General features: G+C 35.1%; 1 protein-coding gene across 4 annotated transcripts; it reads left to right on the top strand.

Moving 5' to 3' along the window:
• The first annotated feature begins 286 nt into the window (after positions 1-286).
• LOC106664102 (heat shock factor protein) lies at positions 287-16,709 on the top strand. 4 transcript variants are annotated; one of them, XM_014389518.2, is made up of 14 exons: positions 287-512; positions 5,186-5,294; positions 5,366-5,496; positions 5,559-5,762; positions 5,895-6,005; positions 6,118-6,218; positions 7,832-7,927; positions 8,017-8,160; positions 11,098-11,232; positions 11,318-11,401; positions 11,486-11,591; positions 11,660-11,738; positions 16,172-16,251; positions 16,428-16,709. In XM_014389518.2, the coding sequence occupies exons 1-14, from the start codon at positions 405-407 to the stop codon at positions 16,551-16,553; spliced, it is 1,614 nt and encodes a 537-aa protein (XP_014245004.1). In that variant the 5' UTR covers positions 287-404; the 3' UTR covers positions 16,554-16,709. The 4 variants fall into 4 exon arrangements, with proteins under 4 accessions (XP_014245004.1, XP_014245003.1, XP_014245002.1 ...); XM_014389517.2 differs by lacking the exons at positions 16,172-16,251; positions 16,428-16,709 and adding an exon at positions 14,954-16,120 and having other exon boundaries at positions 288-512; positions 7,835-7,927; XM_014389516.2 differs by lacking the exons at positions 16,172-16,251; positions 16,428-16,709 and adding an exon at positions 14,954-16,120 and having other exon boundaries at positions 288-512.
• The last annotated feature ends 355 nt before the right edge of the window (positions 16,710-17,064 follow it).

The raw sequence follows: 17,064 nt of genomic DNA, 5'->3' as shown, positions 1-17,064 counted from the left end.
GATTTCTATTGTTATGGAGTGGCAAAATCAATAATTATAATTCTGATGAAGGGTAGTTAGTGGACTGCATTAACTAATTACAGTTGCACTTAACTGGCATAACTTGTGTTATGTTGTGCTATGCTACTAGATTCTGTGTTATCAAAACTGTAATGATTTAAAAAAAGGGAGGACGAAAAGGAATGACGTCATGCTCGTGTACCCCTGCTCCAGCCAGTTGGAAACGATTGGTCCGGGAAGGTTACGTTCTGCAGCAGGAATCCAATTCTATTGTCTAAATACTGGCCAGTGTCTGCTTTCGATTCGATAGCATTAGCATTACCAGAACCGATTCGTCAGAGTGCGGACTTCGTTCCAAGACCCGAGTTTGTTTTCGTCGGGTTTTCAAAAAGAATAAATGTGAAATGAATTCTCATACGGACGTCCTCGACACGTCGATCCCGGCTTTCATAGCCAAACTTTGGCACATGGTATCGGACAGTTCGACCGACGATCTCATCTGCTGGGGCCAGGTACGTTTGACAGCACGAATACACGTACGGTAAACACGGTCGTTATCGTACCCGGGCACCTGGTACGATTGACCTCTGACACCCTCACCCGACTATTTATCTAGTTTATCATCAAATCTCCTCATAAACAAAGGTCATCTGTCCTTATTAAATTCATAAATATAAAATTTCACCCATGTCTGCATTGTTTTTAACTCAGGTCAATTTGGTATTATTTGCTGACCTTCGCGTTAAACGGTTCATTTGAAACTTTACATTGCAACGCACAACAATAAAACATTGTTTCAAATCTTCGACTTAGTTTCCATTGGTTTGTATTGATTTAAAGAGTCGGTTTAATAATATTCTCGCTTGTTGATACCTTCGACTCGTGAGTACCAGTGTCATTGGGGTCACAAGACTTCAATCCAAAGTCATTTCCAATTGTTCATTTTTCATATTAAAAACCACAAAAACCAACTATCAACTCATAAAACTCAAAATCTCTCTTAATAAACATTGTTCGACGTCGTTATCTCGAATGCTAAACGACATACTATCAAAAATTTCCTTTCAAGGTTCTTATGAAGCTCTATCTGCTGGCAAGAAGAACCCTCATTTAAAAAATATGTCATTTTTAAAGACTATTTGACAAGTCTTACAGATTTACATCTTTTCGATTGGAATTACACAATAATTGCCAATTGAAATTTCTCTCTGGGCTTTAGTGTTTTTATCATTGGTTGGATTATGAACACCAATAGAAATGATAGAGGTGGAGTATGTTGTTCAACTACTTTAAAAGATCATCAGATGCTCATCATTACATACACCAACGTTACCCTTATAACGTCTTAACCCATATATGTTTAGCGGTCATCATTGACCAGTTTAGTTATTTCAATTGATTGTACTTTTTATCCAAAGTCTTGGTTGAAAGGGAAAAGTTAGAATCACGGGGGGGAATGCGCCACTGCTCTAACCACTTGAGCTATCGTGACTTCAACCCACCCGGACACCAGCTACACATCTCAACCTACAACCTTCCTTATTTTCCCTTTTTTTTTGTTATTTTTCAAATGTCATATAATCAGGATTTGATTTTCAGTGACTTATGAAGTAGCCAAGGGGAGATGTTAGCTAAGTGATTGCTTCTTTAATTATTATATTAATCCATATATGTTTAGCAGTCATAGTTAACCTGTTTAATTATTTCAATTAATTATACTTTTTATCTAAAGTCTTGGTTGAGAAAAAAAGTTAATGCCAAGAGCGGGATTCGAACCCACGACCTTCGGTTCAATACACTGCTGCTCTAACCACTTGAGCTATTGCGACTTCTATCCAGCCGGACACCAACCACTCGTGACTAACTTTTTCATCTCAAGCAAGACTTTAGATAATAAGTACTAACTCCAACTTGATGATAAGCGTTTAATGCTTGAAATCCAGATCGTTGAAAACAACAAACTGTTAGAACTATTTTTTAAAGTAGTTGTAAACACTAATGTTTACTCTTTATACGTCATTAAACTATCAACCTTGATTAAACATTGAATACCAAATTTGCACTATTTTGCTTTACAAGTTGTTGGTTTTACAAAGTGACTGAGTCTGATTAAGTGATTCTTAGGGTCCAATCAGTAAGAGTATTGATGAACAGATCTAGTAAAACACAACAAAATGCTTATGCTTCTCAAACTGTAATTTGGTTGCTACTGATCATTTCTGTCTGTCTTTCATCACTGAATTGGTTTGTGAGACATGTTTTGGCATTTCACCTTCTTTACTGAGTTTGTCATCCTTATTCTGCTTATGTCCTGACCAACCAAGTCTGACAGAACAGAACAGCAAGATTAAGCAGACCTCGTCTTATCACCTGGCCAACTAGGTCTGACAGGGCAAAACAGCGAGACTAGGCGGACCTCTTCTTATTTCATGGCCAACCAGAACTGACAGAACAGAACAGCGATACTAAGGGGACTTCTGCTTAACACCTGGCCAACTAGGTCTGACAGATCAAAACAGCAAGAGACTAGGGAGGCCAAAATGTTCTTAAACAACCAAGTTACAAGCCCATGATATTTGGCAGGCCCCATGCTGAAACCTGAAAACAATTGTGAGATTTTGTCTTGTGGTCTGCTGGGTTATGAACTTGTAATTTGATTACTACTAATCATTTTGTATTGATCTGTCCGATGCGTTTCAGTGTGTTTGTCAGCCTTCTTCTAATTATTTCCTGATCAACCAGGTTTGACAGAACAATGAGTCTAGGCAGGCCAAAATCGTAAATGACCCAGCTGCAAGTCCACCAGGTAAAGACTTGTAACACTTTGCCTGTTATTTTATTGAACTTTCCATTGTGAAGAATGGAAAGAAACTAATGCAGGATGTTGGTTTATAAAAGCAATGGATGCATTCACAAATAAATAAAAAGGTATGTGCCCTAATCCATCCTGAACATGATAAAAAACTTTAAGACGCTTAGCTTTCCATGTAAAAACTTATCCATTTTTGGATAGAATTATAATTTGGGATGAAAATGTCCCCCTGCACAATAATTTTTGGCTTGTTATTATTAATGGCTTTCCCCTGTTATGAAAAAGCCAAGGAAATTTCTTAAATCTGAACTCCATTTTAAGATAGCTTTATTCCCTATTTTCCTGACTGCCAGAGGTATTTAGCACTATTAGCTTTTACCTCTAGGTCAAACCATCGCAGGAGATTGGTGTCACTCAAAACTTAAAATCTTAGCGAATCGAAATCTGTTGCCTCTCGAACAACTCCGGCAGAAATTTTAAAAAACCAGCAAAGTTTAAAATTGGATTTTACACCTTTTATAAACAAGTTCAATGCGGCTAACCTTAAGAGAGTGAAATTGTTCCAACCAGCGGAATGATGAGGCAGGTCATGTGTAAGAACAAAAAAACTGTCACCTATTGCAGTGAAAATTAAGTTCCAGCCCACATTGGGCATGTTAGGAAAGGGTGATTGAAGCCAATGTATAATATATATTCTATATAACTTTTTGGTATACTTAATTAAACAAACAAAAAAAAAACAACCAAGTGGTAGAACAAAAAAATTGGCAGATGATCAATATGATCACTATTGATCAAACATACAGTTTTGATTATTGTCGGTAACCTCAAAAATTTCTCATGTAACAAGTTTTTAATATTGTTGGGTTACATCTTCCTTTAGGAAATGTAGAAACTGCAAAAAATGGGGAGTGTATCTTGAAATGACATGAGATATTAAATGTTAAATAAACCAGTCATTTTCATTCAGTAATTTGTTATTCTCGTGAAATTAATAACAATAGCTGAATGAATTTCATATCCAAAGGAAACAGTGAAGTTGTGTAAATCAAGTTGGTTGATGGTAGAGAAAAAAAAAAAAAAATATATATATATAACAAAAAAGGTGTCTATAAAAATTTCATTAAACATCAACATTTAATTAATACAATCTTTCCAAATTTACCAAGGAAGATTTTTTTTATGTATAGTTTGTGATAAGTTGATAACTTTCCTTGAGCATTTTATCACAACTTGTGAAAGTTTTTCCCACGTGTTTGTGGTTTCCTTTCCCTCTTTTATCAGACTATACTCTAGTAGGGTGCAGATTATTTTCTCACATTCCATTGAAATATATATAGCAATCAGAAGTATTAATTATGGTGCTAAATTTAAACCATGTTGCTTTTACTTTGATCATGCTTGACAACAATGCCTATGTAATTTAGCCGTTACTAATATTTGTCTGCTTGCCCTCGCTGTGCTGGTGACACCCAACTCTGAAGATGACAAAATGGTGAAAGATTATCAGAGGTTCATCACCACCCCTAGACCACATAACAGATTTCACAACAACAAACATTTGTCAAACTTCTTGAGCTCTACTGGCTGATGAATCTGTAGCCTGGCTGCTTACTGTCATTTTGGATTGCCTAGTCTTGCTGTTTTGCCCCATTAGACCTGGTTGTTCAAGGAATGATGAAAGGCTGACAAACCCACTGAAGATGACTCATCTGACAGAACAATCCAGTGAAGATAGGCGGACCAAAATGATCAGTAGTGATCAAATTACAGGTTTACAACTCTGCAGATCACAAGAAGAAATCTCACAACAAAATTTTTTTTAGATTTCATCTTGGGGTCTGCCAGCTGAAGGATTTGTCACCTGGTTGTTTAAAACATTTCGGCCTGCCTAGTCTCACCATTTTGATCTGTCAGCCCTGATTAATCTGAAAATAATAAAAGGTCTATCTAGTCTTGCTGTTTTGCTCTGTTGGACCTGGTTGGCCAGGAAATAATAAGAGGTCTGCATAGGCTCACTGTTCTGCTCTGTCAGACCTGTTGGTCAGGACATAAAAAGAGCTTGGTTGTCACTGACCATCCTGGGTTGTTTTTTCTGTCTTGTTTTATCTGCCAGATACCATGCAACATTTCACCATCTTTACTCGTTTGGAAGATTTTGTAATCAAATAATAATAACAACTTATAAAAGGACATAATTCTCAAATACAAGGCCCACTAAAGATGGAAAAATGCTGAAAGATATATATGGACAAAAGGGAAGAATAAACGACAGTAAAGTTAAAAATGTTCATCACTTTGAATTTTCAAAGTGACCTTTCACAAAAACATACATGGCTAATTAATATTATTTCTATATGTTTCTTTTTTCAGGAAGACACAAGTTTTGTAATTAAAAATGAACAGAGGTTTTGTTCTGAATTGTTGCCTAGATATTACAAGCACAACAACATGTCAAGTTTTATCAGGCAGCTTAATAAATGTATGTCTGGTATTACGTTTACGCTATTTTTCTGTATAATAGTACCCTTATATCGTTGCTGTTTATTGTAGACGACTTTCACAAGGTGATATCTGCTGATTCGCTTTCATTAAAAAGCGCAGTTGATAAACAGGATCTGGAATTCATTCATCCTCATTTCGTTAAGAATTATCCTGGCTTACTCTCTCAAATCAAGCGCAAGGTAAATTATAAATATAAAAAAAGTTTGTTATAAAATAATAAATTTTTGTTTTATTTGTTTAGCTTTCAAACTCAAAGGAAGTCTCCGAGTTTAAAGGTGATCACAATATTTTAACAAAGCTTGTCAAAGAGGTACAGCAATTACAAACAAAGCAAGAGTTAGTGGAAAGTAAACTTATCGCCATGAAAAACGAGAATGATGCATTGTGGCGTGAGCACGCTGTCATGAAGAAAAAACACCACACTCAACAAAAAATCGTTAACAAGGTATGATTTAATTTTTATTTTTATGCGAATATTTAACTTTTTCCTTAAATAAGGATAAATTGTAACAAACCATTTTGTATATACTTTTTTTGCTGTTGACATTGGCCTGATGTAGACTCTTTATCGTTTTAGCTTGTTCAATTCTTGGTGTCCCTTGTCAGAGGAATAAATATTAGAGGAGGAATACCCCTCATGCTAAAAGATAACATTATTCAACCTGTCGATGGTCTTAAAGCTATAAAAGTAGGTACATCAGAATATTATTGCTCAGTTTACAGTTGTATCATATTGTAATCTGATGAATACATTTGTATACATACGTGAGAAAAATTTTAATTTGGTAATATTATATAAGGCTCGAGGTTTTGGAGATAATGCCAAACCTACAATATGTGAAGTAGATCATTTAGGACCAATGAAGGATTCAACAAACATCAATATAGCTGAACTTTTAGCGTGAGTATTTTTTAAAAATTAATTAATATATTTATTTTGCTTTCTTTGGTAATAAGAAATTAGCTATGTCAAATTGAAGTTCACTTTCATATGCAATAGACAAAACTGAAATCTATAGTATTAAATGAACCGATATCAATGATTTCGGTAAACAAATAGTTGTTAAAAAAATACCCTTTATATATTTAATTAATTGCTATAGTTAAAAGCTTATCAGGTTATTTTGACACAGCTAGTTTTCTTTTGCTTGATTTTACTAAAACTAAATAAGCAGCGCTAACAAGTCATTTGCATCAAGTCATTACGATGTGGCATTCAGCCAGCATATTTTTCTCCAACCACTTATAGAATTTCTTATCTGAGGTTTTATATTTCTTGTATATTTAGATATTGCTGATATCAAATATATTTAAAAAAAATAAATTATCGTTTTTTTCTATATTGATTGAAATGTAGAACTTGTTTTTGCTGCCGACTTGGCTCAGGCTATTGATAAAATTAATTTTAGTACCCTTAATATTTTTTGTTTCAATCTTTAATTTGATTTTAATCTAGTCTTAATATAATAACGACATTTAGAGGACAGCGGTGGGCCAGTGGCTAGGGCATCTGACTCGTAGCATGCTAGCGGTTCTGGGTCCAAATACCAGTAGAGCCCAAGGTTTTTTAATAGATTAAAATATAGAAAAATGTATTGTAAAGTGGTTTGACTCCTCGTCCACAACACCCAATGGGTAGTTTGACAATTAAGCTCTTGTACTTCACTTTACTTACTTAATAACAGGATATATAAATTCATCAGTTTATTTATATCAATTTTATTTTTTCCATTTCGAGTTTAAGACCCTTATCTCAAATTCCTTTTAATCTATCCATTTCTTAAAACAATATTATTCATTTTCTTCAATGGAAACATGATTATATTTTGGAAGTTTTTATCTTTCATTTATTATCAGCATTAGTTAATAGCGTTTTTTTAAACTGATTATTTGGCACAACTAAGTTAGTTTTTGAGAAATCATTTTAATCAAATTTAATGTTTGTTGTTTGTTGTGGGTCCTTTAAGGAATGAGAATATTTCGTCTTTTAAGGTTTGATTAACCCCCTTGAGACCGGTGATCTGCCTCAAAATCAAAGGAATTTTGATTTGAAATAAATTATGAACACAATTGCAGAGGGACACCTCTCATGCTTTATGTACAATAAAGTTGCACTAATTATGTATAGAAGCTTCGTTGTATTTTTGTCTTTGTTCAGGGGAGGATTATTTTGCCGTTCACTTGCCTTAATTTAACTTTAATTTGCACATGCATAAAAGTTTATTACTTCTTAAACATGCATACAAAGAGAAAAATAACAAATATAGATTTAAGAAATTAATTTTAAACAAAAGCACCTTGCAATGTACACATGTAATCACTCATTTGTAAATTAAAGGAGATTGGTATGTACCATTTTATAATTAAGTTTTTTCTATTGTTACATACTAACAAAAATCTAAGCAATCATCGCATGAATTGAAATTGCAAACCGTTCAAAAAATTGGTGACTGACAGTAATATTAACTAGAAAATTCCCTTTTACTTCACATGAAGTTTTTTGTTTTATTTTAGTAGTCTACCTTCAAGATTTAGCAATAACATTGACAAGTTACAGAAAACAGCTAAAAATGATGGATTTCAGCCGTCCATCTATTCAACATTAGAAAGGTTGAATTATTATAATACTTTAGTAAAGTTGTATACTTTACTTTTAAATAAATGTCTTAGTGTTTTATAGTTTTTCTATTGTATTGCAGACCAAAATTGAGTATTCAAGCTGTTAAGCCTGGTGCCAAGCGAAAGACCCCTGTTGCAACTGTCGTCAAACCGAAGAAAGCTAAAACAACAGGACCATGTTTTACAGATGAGCAAGTACAATTGGATATAAATGATATAACAGGGTATGCAAAATTGAGCAGAGTTATTTGTTTATAAAATTATTTAGTTTTAGTGTTTATATAACGTTTACTCCTTTACTTGGCAAAAAAAAAAAAAAAAAAAAATAGAATATATTTATGGTCAACATCATTCATAGACGCAACCTCTTGGATTCTCAGGCAGGTTGGAATGACACTGGGAACAGTACTAGAGCTGGGAAACTAGTCGATTCCACTGCCTGAGATGTTCCAGTCGTACTTGTCCTTGACAATCTGGCAGCCCTGGCCAAAGCGACCCTTCCTAAGGTCCTCAGATCAAGGTACCCTAGTTTCGCCAGTCTGATCAGAGAAGATGTGGCTTGCTCCATGTACAGCGGCTCCACTGCTACCCCCGCATTTCAGTCGCTATTGGACTCCGGGGAGGATTCGTGCTCATGTGCACTGACTCCTGTAGTGCTTTTGTTTGAAAGATATGCTGAGTTGGAGAGTCTTGGAAAATTGGTAGGGGTGTCTGGTAATCTGTATTAGATTAGATTATAAGTAGGAGCCAGCTTCTTTACGATCTGTGCACCATTACCAGTACAGTTCTATTGTGCATCTCCATTGTTATCAAGAGCTTAAGGCTTTTTACAAGATCCCTAAGCTTTTTCAAGGACTCCAGTTGTATCCTTCTGGCCTGGGCTTTTCCTCTCCCAGGAATAAGAATCTCAGCTTGTATAAGACTTTGCTCCACCAGAGGACTGGTTCTTCTGCTTCTTCTTCTTTCCAGCAACTGCACTTGGCTCTGTCACTCCAAGTCTATATGCCTCCGGAATCTGCAGTGTCCAGTTAGCAGTCCTACTATTATTCTAGTCCTAACTCGTCTGTTAGTTTCTGCGATGACCATTTGATGAACTTTTTGGCATGCCTCTGTCCTGGGCTGCACTCCCATTGAACGGAGGACTTATTTTTTTATCCATTGTCTCCATCCACGCTTTTGGCAGCTTGGTATGCCACAAAAGGGTTTAGGGCCAGTAAGTGCCCTCATCGAACTTTCATTGGCCAATTTATCAGCCTCTTCATTGCCCTGTGTACCTAATTTTGTATGACCAGGCCCTAACGGCAATCCCAAATGAATCTGGATTTTACCACCGATAATTGAAGAAGAAGAAAAATAACTTTATTCTGGGACTGGTGTCCCCTAAGAATAATTTACTTGAAATAAATAAAGGAAGTTCCTTCTATTCTAAATTCTATGAAGTTAAAAGTAATAAAAGATAGGAATCTTGGCACAAAGTATACCATTAAGGCAGGCCAGAAGACAAAATTATGAGAATATGAAACAAAAATAACAAATGTTAACGTGAGGTCTCTGCTTGGAGGGAGAGGAGGTGATTATACAGGTGGGATTTAAAGGAGGAAAAGTAGGCAGCGTGACGAATAGAAAGGGGAAGGGAGTTCCAGAGTTTAGGGGCTCGGATCAGAAAGGATCTTTCGAAGGTATGGGTTGTATGTTGTGGAAGGATAAGGTCGATTGGGGATGAGCGGGTCTTACGAGTGAGATGTGAGGAGTTGAATTGGAGGGATTGGATGATGTAAGGAGGACGACGAGTGTGGATGGACTGGAAAAGAAAGCAACCTAGGAAATAATGTGCACGGAAGGAGGGGAATAGCCAGGAAAGTTGGGAATACAACCCCGACACCCGGGATCCCCGTGGGATGCCGTACACAAATCTTACACAACAATTCATAATACGCTTCAATTGCGCATTCCCCCCCCCTCCGAGAGACCACCGTATGTCACACAGCTATAATCGAAGAAGGGAAGTATAAGGGTAGATACAAGGAGTTTGCTGGTGGAGAAAGGTAAGAGAAGCCAGGACCGACTAAACAGGCTGAGGGAGGCAATGGAATGGCGGGAAATTTGGGAAATGTGAGAATGCCAGGAAAGGTTTTGGTCAAAGACTACTCCTAGGTTTTTAACCGAGGAGCAGAAGGGGATGGGATGGTTATTTAGCATGAGAGAGATGCTGGGGAGGGAATTGAGGATTTGCCTGGACCCGATAATTATGGCGGTGGATTTGGACGGATTGAGGACTAGGGAATTTTTATGGGCCCATTCGTTGATGGAGTTTAGGTCTTTTTGGATCTTGAGAATAGCCGAGTGAAGATCGGAAGGGTGGAAGGATATGTATATTTGGGAGTCATCGGATCATAATTGCCCCCAGGACCGCCTGACTGACTGAGTGGATGGCTATTCTTCTTTTAACAATACCTAGCCTTTTAATATCTCCTTAGCACCTTGTTCAATACCTACAGTTTCCGTTTGAAAGGATGGCATATTGCCCAGAGCTTATATTAATTCTAATCCATGGTTTGTTTGCGTAAATACCAGCTCTTGACCCTTGTTTTGGAGCCATCGGTATAGCAGGTACGGTTGGCATTAACTGGGATTCCTATCTCACAGTCTGCTGGTACCTGGTCTGTGGCAATGTGCAGGCGATGGGGCGAAAGCCAGGATAGCTCACACCCCAGACCTAATCTTACAAACTGACACTAACACTAAAGAATATGGTAAAGGAAAGTGGAAGTATCAGTGAACTGGGTCCATCGAGAAACTTTTGTGCATCAAGAGCATGATTGGTTGGCCCCCAGAGAATCTAAACCGCTGAAGAATAATCATCCTAATCCAACTCCGAATTGGCCATATGAGGTTGACAACGGACACTTAATTTTGGGTGAAAGCTCATGTAGGTGTCAGGCATGCAGAGAAAGATTGCTAAATGTGTCCCACTTAATTGAAGGATGTCATTCATTGGCTCCATATAGGGAGTGAGTAGGAATGCCACCCAATATGAGAATTGTACTCTAACACAGTGTCGTTTGGTCCAATTTCTTGAAGAAACGGGTAATTCTAGGGGGTAAAACTGTCTGCTTATTAACAATTACGTCAAAAAATATTTATGAAATTTAACGTTGTAGATTTGATTTGGATTCCTCACCAACGTTCCCTGTTGTGACATCACCTGGTGGAATGATCATTAATTCACCTAATAGTAACGACGGTTTATTAGAAGATAAAGGGAATTCTGCACAATTGAACGAACCACAGTCCGAGTAAGTCTAAATTTACAGGCTGTTTTTTTTTTTTTTTTTTTTTTTTTTTTTNTTTTTATAAATATTGACTTGAAATGTGTTTTAGTGTCCAATTGTCACCCCTGTCAACCATATGTGCTCGTTTGGACACAGAAGTTGAGCAACAAGATCCGCAAAAGTTAGATAACGCGTAAGTCAAAAAATTCAAAATTCATTTAAACATGCATTTTGCAACTGGAATTAATTGTTTCCCTCTTTTCTTAATTGTTTGCAGTTCTGATATGGGATCACATTTAGAAGGGATACAGTCAGATCTAGATGCTCTGAAAGATATATTGAAAAGCGAAAACCTAAGTTTTGACGCTAACACAATAATGGGTGTAAGTAAAATGGTAAAATTTATACAAATTAATTTTACAGTTAAGTGGTCATACAATTATTTCTTTAGCTATTTAATGTCGAAGATGGGATGTCACTGGACAACACAATGGATGGCGGAGAAGGATGGAGTGGCAAATTATCCTTAGGTAATTGTTTTTAATAAATTTTATTACTAAGTTTTTGTTACATAGGTACAAAACTTAATGATACAAAGATAACACTATGTTAACAGTCCCACGATATTAACTTTAATTTGAAGTACAGTCGAACTTCTCCAAATGTGTACTTTAAATAATCAGACTGGTTACTGATTTATATAAGCTCAAATCTGCCCATCTGCAAGCGTGTACAGAGTTGAGTTTATAACTGCTTGCAGTCCACCTACATTCCAACTTTTGTAATTTACAATAAATTACCAGCAGGCCTTGAGAATCACCCAACCCGTGTGTTGGCTAGGGATGGTAATCTTTAATCTATATTTCGGTTTCACCGGTTGTGAAAAATATATCGACATATTGATATATTTAATTTTAAGATCATTATGACTATTTTATAATATCCATATGAGCTAGCCCAACTGGAAGAAAAGAACGATATTAGTAATGGTAAAAATTTACTCATGGTCATGAATAATTATTTAATTCTTATTAAGTAGTAATAAAAAAGCATGTTTTACAAGTTGCCACTTGTTTTTTCTTTTCCGGTGTATTAAAATATTTCCAAACAACCCTTTTTTTGACTTTTTCTCGGGGAAGGTATGTATTTGAAAATTGTGCTCAGAAACATAGATACAGATGCCGATGCCAACACAAAAGGCAGAATGATAAGTTTACCCACAGACCATGATTTAGACACAATTAAAATGATATACATATATCGATGTCTCATACCAAACAGCAATCTCTAATCCAATTTTACGCACTGACAGGGATATTTTTTAAAATTATTTATCCCATAATAAATAAGAAAAATTTAGTCAATTTTTGTAAATTAATTTTTTCGTAAATAAAAACTAACATAATGGTACATTTCAACGAATATATCAATATATTTCAAGTATTTATACTCAAATATAACGATAAAAAATATACTCGATATATGTAGAAATATATTGATATATAATGATATATCGATATATTGTTGTCATCCCTAGTGTTGGCAGTCTGGGGTTAGACCTCTATTTACCTATCCAGTCACTGATGTCAGGCTACAGTGGCTATCAACAGCTAATTTACATACTATTCATTCAGGGTGGTAGAGTACTTGATATTAAGCTTTACACCATATAACTAACTTAATTGAGAGTTCATGGAGTACTCAATATACTGCCATCAGCCCTCTCACACTACACATTCATGCCATAAATACATTCACTCTCAACACAACCAACTAGAGATACAAAATTATCAGTAATACAATAAAACAGCCAATTCCTCTGAGAATCTGAATAGAGGACCCAAATACTCACTGTCGTGCTTAAGCACAATTCTCATTCCTATACGTTCTCTAGGAACAAAAGACACCCTTTGATTAAGTGAGACACATTGAGCAATCTTTCTCTGCATGCTGGACACATACACTGGCTTTGGCCCAAAAATTGTGTAAACCTCGCATGGCCTATCCTTTATCAGGTTACGATGACCCTTCTTCTATGAATCAGGTCCAAGTGCTACCTATTGACAGTGCTTATGATATGCTAGAGCTTTTCTGTCAATCCAGCCCGACACAATCATGTTTTTTAATACATTTATAGAATCAGAGGTTGGGATGTTCTGGCCTTAGCCACCTCATCTGCCTTTTCATTACCCTCTAGACCTACATGTCTGAGCACCCAGACAACTAGTTATTAAGAAAAGTATCTTCTAATAAACAAACACTACATTTTTTAGATGTTTTGCATGAAAAAATTTCTTATAGCCAACCAGAAAAAAGAAAAACGACTCTGGGTTCCACAAATGACAAATCCTAGTGTTAGTTGCAAACAGTAATGCTTTGGGAATTCTCACATTAAACACCCTTCTTGGGGGTCCACGGTAGCCGAGTGGCCAATATGAGCCTTGGCTCGTAGACCCCTTTATTTCAAGGTAATACCCTGGCCTTTTTTTCAAGGTACTTTTCATCCCAAAAAATACGCATATATCAATCACATTTCCTCAAGCTAATATGCAAAAAGGTCATTAAGAAAATAAAAACAGCCTTCTCTTACTTACACCTTTGAAGCTTTCCAATCAGTTTTCAGATTGTGATTGGGACAAATCGATTCAGAGATGAATGAGGGAAAAAAAGTGTCAGAGAAACCGTTGAAATGTACAATCCAACAAGAATGAGAAAATTATTGCCCATATATACACTTTATGTAATTTAATGTATCTATATATAGGCCTCTTTAATAAGCAGACAACATCTAATTCGGCTTCTGGGAAGTTCAACTGTACATGGTTTTTATGTTTAAAATTTGTCAATTAACATGTTAACTATGTCATATACTTAGCCTTTTGGTTGCCCATGGCAGAACCCAATTTACCACGTAACATAAGCTCTTTGGTATTAAATATAATCTAAATGATTTTTTATTTTTATTACGTTTGTCTTAGTAATATAAATTATGACTTAACAATTGTGTCTGCCACAGTTTGTTCAATATGGATTTGTAGTTCAATAAAAGTCACTTCTACTTTCTACAATAATTTTACATAATCATAAAAAAATGGGTAAATGATAAATAATAAAACACACAGAAACACAATTTATGTGGTTTTCACAGAATAAATATAAATCAACCACTTCCAGTTGAAAAAAATTGAAACAACCATAGCCAGTGACAATTTTACCCTTTCTGAGGCATCCCTAGGAATTTTGAACAGAATTGTCTAGCGGCTGAAGTGAAGGGAGAGTGTAAAAAGTAGACGCAGACCATCCACCGCACCCAGAACAGCATGATGCACATGTTGTGTCTTACACAGTTAACATGTTAAATTGTTCACCCTTAATTATATATTTACAGTTATTAGGACCGTGACTTTTGTAATTTATTTTTAATCAATTTCAAAAGTGATAAAGAGGACGGTGTGGCAGGAGACAGAATGGAGTGGATGATTTAGTAAATAGTAATTGTTCAAATAAGACATGTGATTTTGAATGTTTTTGAACTTTGTATTTTTCATATTTATAAATTTCTTTCATTAGTTTTCTTATGTACTTTCCAAACTCCACGTGAAATGTATGATTTTGTTTTCTATCAGAATTGTACATACACTTTTTTATTTTTTTGTTACAGCGATGTATTTTTTAATAATTTCCCTACAGTATATTATATTGGAAACTAATACCTGTTTTCCACTGTGTACATGATGTTTTACAGGCTCAGATGATAATGGTACAGAAATTGTTCCTTATACACCGATTTTATTTGATATGGTAAACGAATTAAACCCTGGGGATGAGAACGGGCCTGACGACCCTGTTGTGCCGGAACTCGACGCTAATTTGCCCGATTTAAACACTCCGTTGCCTGAGATTTCCGAACTAAATACACCCTTGCCGATCGCAGAAGAACTGTTAGGATTGAACGAACCCGACGATTTATGAAAAGAATTTCAGTGATTGTATAAAAGTGTTTTGTTTTAGTTCATCTTTTTATTTTGTTAGTAACAAAAAAAATCTTCTAATGAGAATATTGTTCCAACTTCTCTTTGGATGCGAAACATAAGAATTGATGATAATTACAATTCTGTTAATAACATGATAAAATATATGAGTTGAAAACACAATTGCTTTTACACATTAATAATTATTTTTATGATATATTTACTTTACAAAATTCCTAATTAAGGTTGTAATTTTCATCAGATTCATTTAAATCATAAGTCATAGAATGCAGTTATTTATTAAAGCTCTCACCACATTGATGATAAAGAATTCTAATCATAATGGAGGAATTTTAAGATGATACAACACCCTATTAGAGAAAAAAATCCATTATTTAAAACATTAGCAGGGCAGTGAATGTAATTTTATTGCTGCTTAAGAAAAGAATTCTATGTTAATTTTAAAAAATGTGAATTTTTAATTTACAGTAGATTTATTTCTTCGTATAGAGATAGTGTAATTAAATTCATGATTGTATATAATTAATATACAAGGATCTATATTTTTGCCAAAAATGTTGACAGACCTTTACTAAAGATTAGACTGTAGTTGTCACATGTTAAATTTCAAAAATCCTAGATGATTTGTGCGACTAAAATTAGACATTAAATTTATTCGATAGAATTAACAGTGATTATTAATATTTTTGGGCAAATCTCTAAAGCTTGTTTTGTAGCGAGCAAGAGCTTTTCAATTAATTTTATTCAAATTGTATTGTACATTTTACCCTTCATTTTGAAAGAAGCTATAATTTTGATGGTTTTACATATTAAGCACTATCTAAATAAGGTTTTTGTTATCTTTTGTTTAAACAGCAAAAAAATGTCTTTTTTTTATTGTTTCCAATATATTTTTGATCTTTTCAACTAAAATTATCTTAACTACTGTTAATAAATTATTTTAATCTATTAAACAACTTTTTTTTACCTAGGCCTCCGTATTGCGTGTCTGTTAGTAGAAAAAATCTGTTGTACAAGAAATAAGGAAGAGCGAAGTATACTAGAAGAAGAGGTAAAAAAACAAAAATTCTAACATTACGTGATTAAGAACTCAGCTAGGTGGGCAGGGTCTTAGGTCTTGCCTTACCCTTGCTACATTTCTACTATAACTTTTATAAATATGCTGTAAATCAAGCTGAACTACATAAAATCGTTCTGACTCTAGAATGCTCTTCTATCATGTTTTAGATAAAATATACGACCTTCTTGAGTGAAAAAAACGCAGACATTTTAAGCCATTGTCTAGTTGTCTGCTTTGTGGAACGGTTGACAGATAATGCAAAACTAGCCTGCCAGGATGAAGCAAGAAAATGAACATGCGATTTTCACGATTATGGGGTCACAGATAAGTGAGGATAAGTTCATTTGGATAATTGGAGGAAGGCCAAGGGTTGACTCGCTAAGCAGGCTTTTTTGTTGTGTTAAGGTTACGGTTAGTGAATAAGTTTTTTAAAAGACCGTAAAGCAGTGCACACGGGTGCTTTTTTCCTTTTTTTTTCTTCCTCCTTACCAGTAAACCTAATATAAATCAGAATCCTAGGATTGATGGTTGCAGTATGAAAAAGGGCACAGAGCTAACTGTATACGTAAAAGTAATCAACAGGTGTATAGTCCCGGTTGATTTGGAACATATTATCATTTGGTCAAGTAAGTATTACATACAATTCTGAAAGGTACTCAAGATTACATTAAAAAATTAATATGTGTAGGCCTAAGTTGATGGGAAGATACTCAAACTAAACATTTGACCATTTATCTTTATTCCAAACAGATTTGTATCCATTTTGGTAAAGTAGTTCCTTACGGTTTTCATAGACGTTCAAAC

This window comes from Cimex lectularius, unplaced genomic scaffold (genome assembly GCF_000648675.2).
Source record: "Cimex lectularius strain Harlan isolate CLEC.00 unplaced genomic scaffold, Clec_2.1 scaffold270, whole genome shotgun sequence".
Taxonomy (NCBI): domain Eukaryota; kingdom Metazoa; phylum Arthropoda; class Insecta; order Hemiptera; family Cimicidae; genus Cimex; species Cimex lectularius.
The sequence above is the reverse complement of the archived record's forward strand: the minus strand, read 5'-3'. Positions and strand labels throughout refer to the sequence as shown.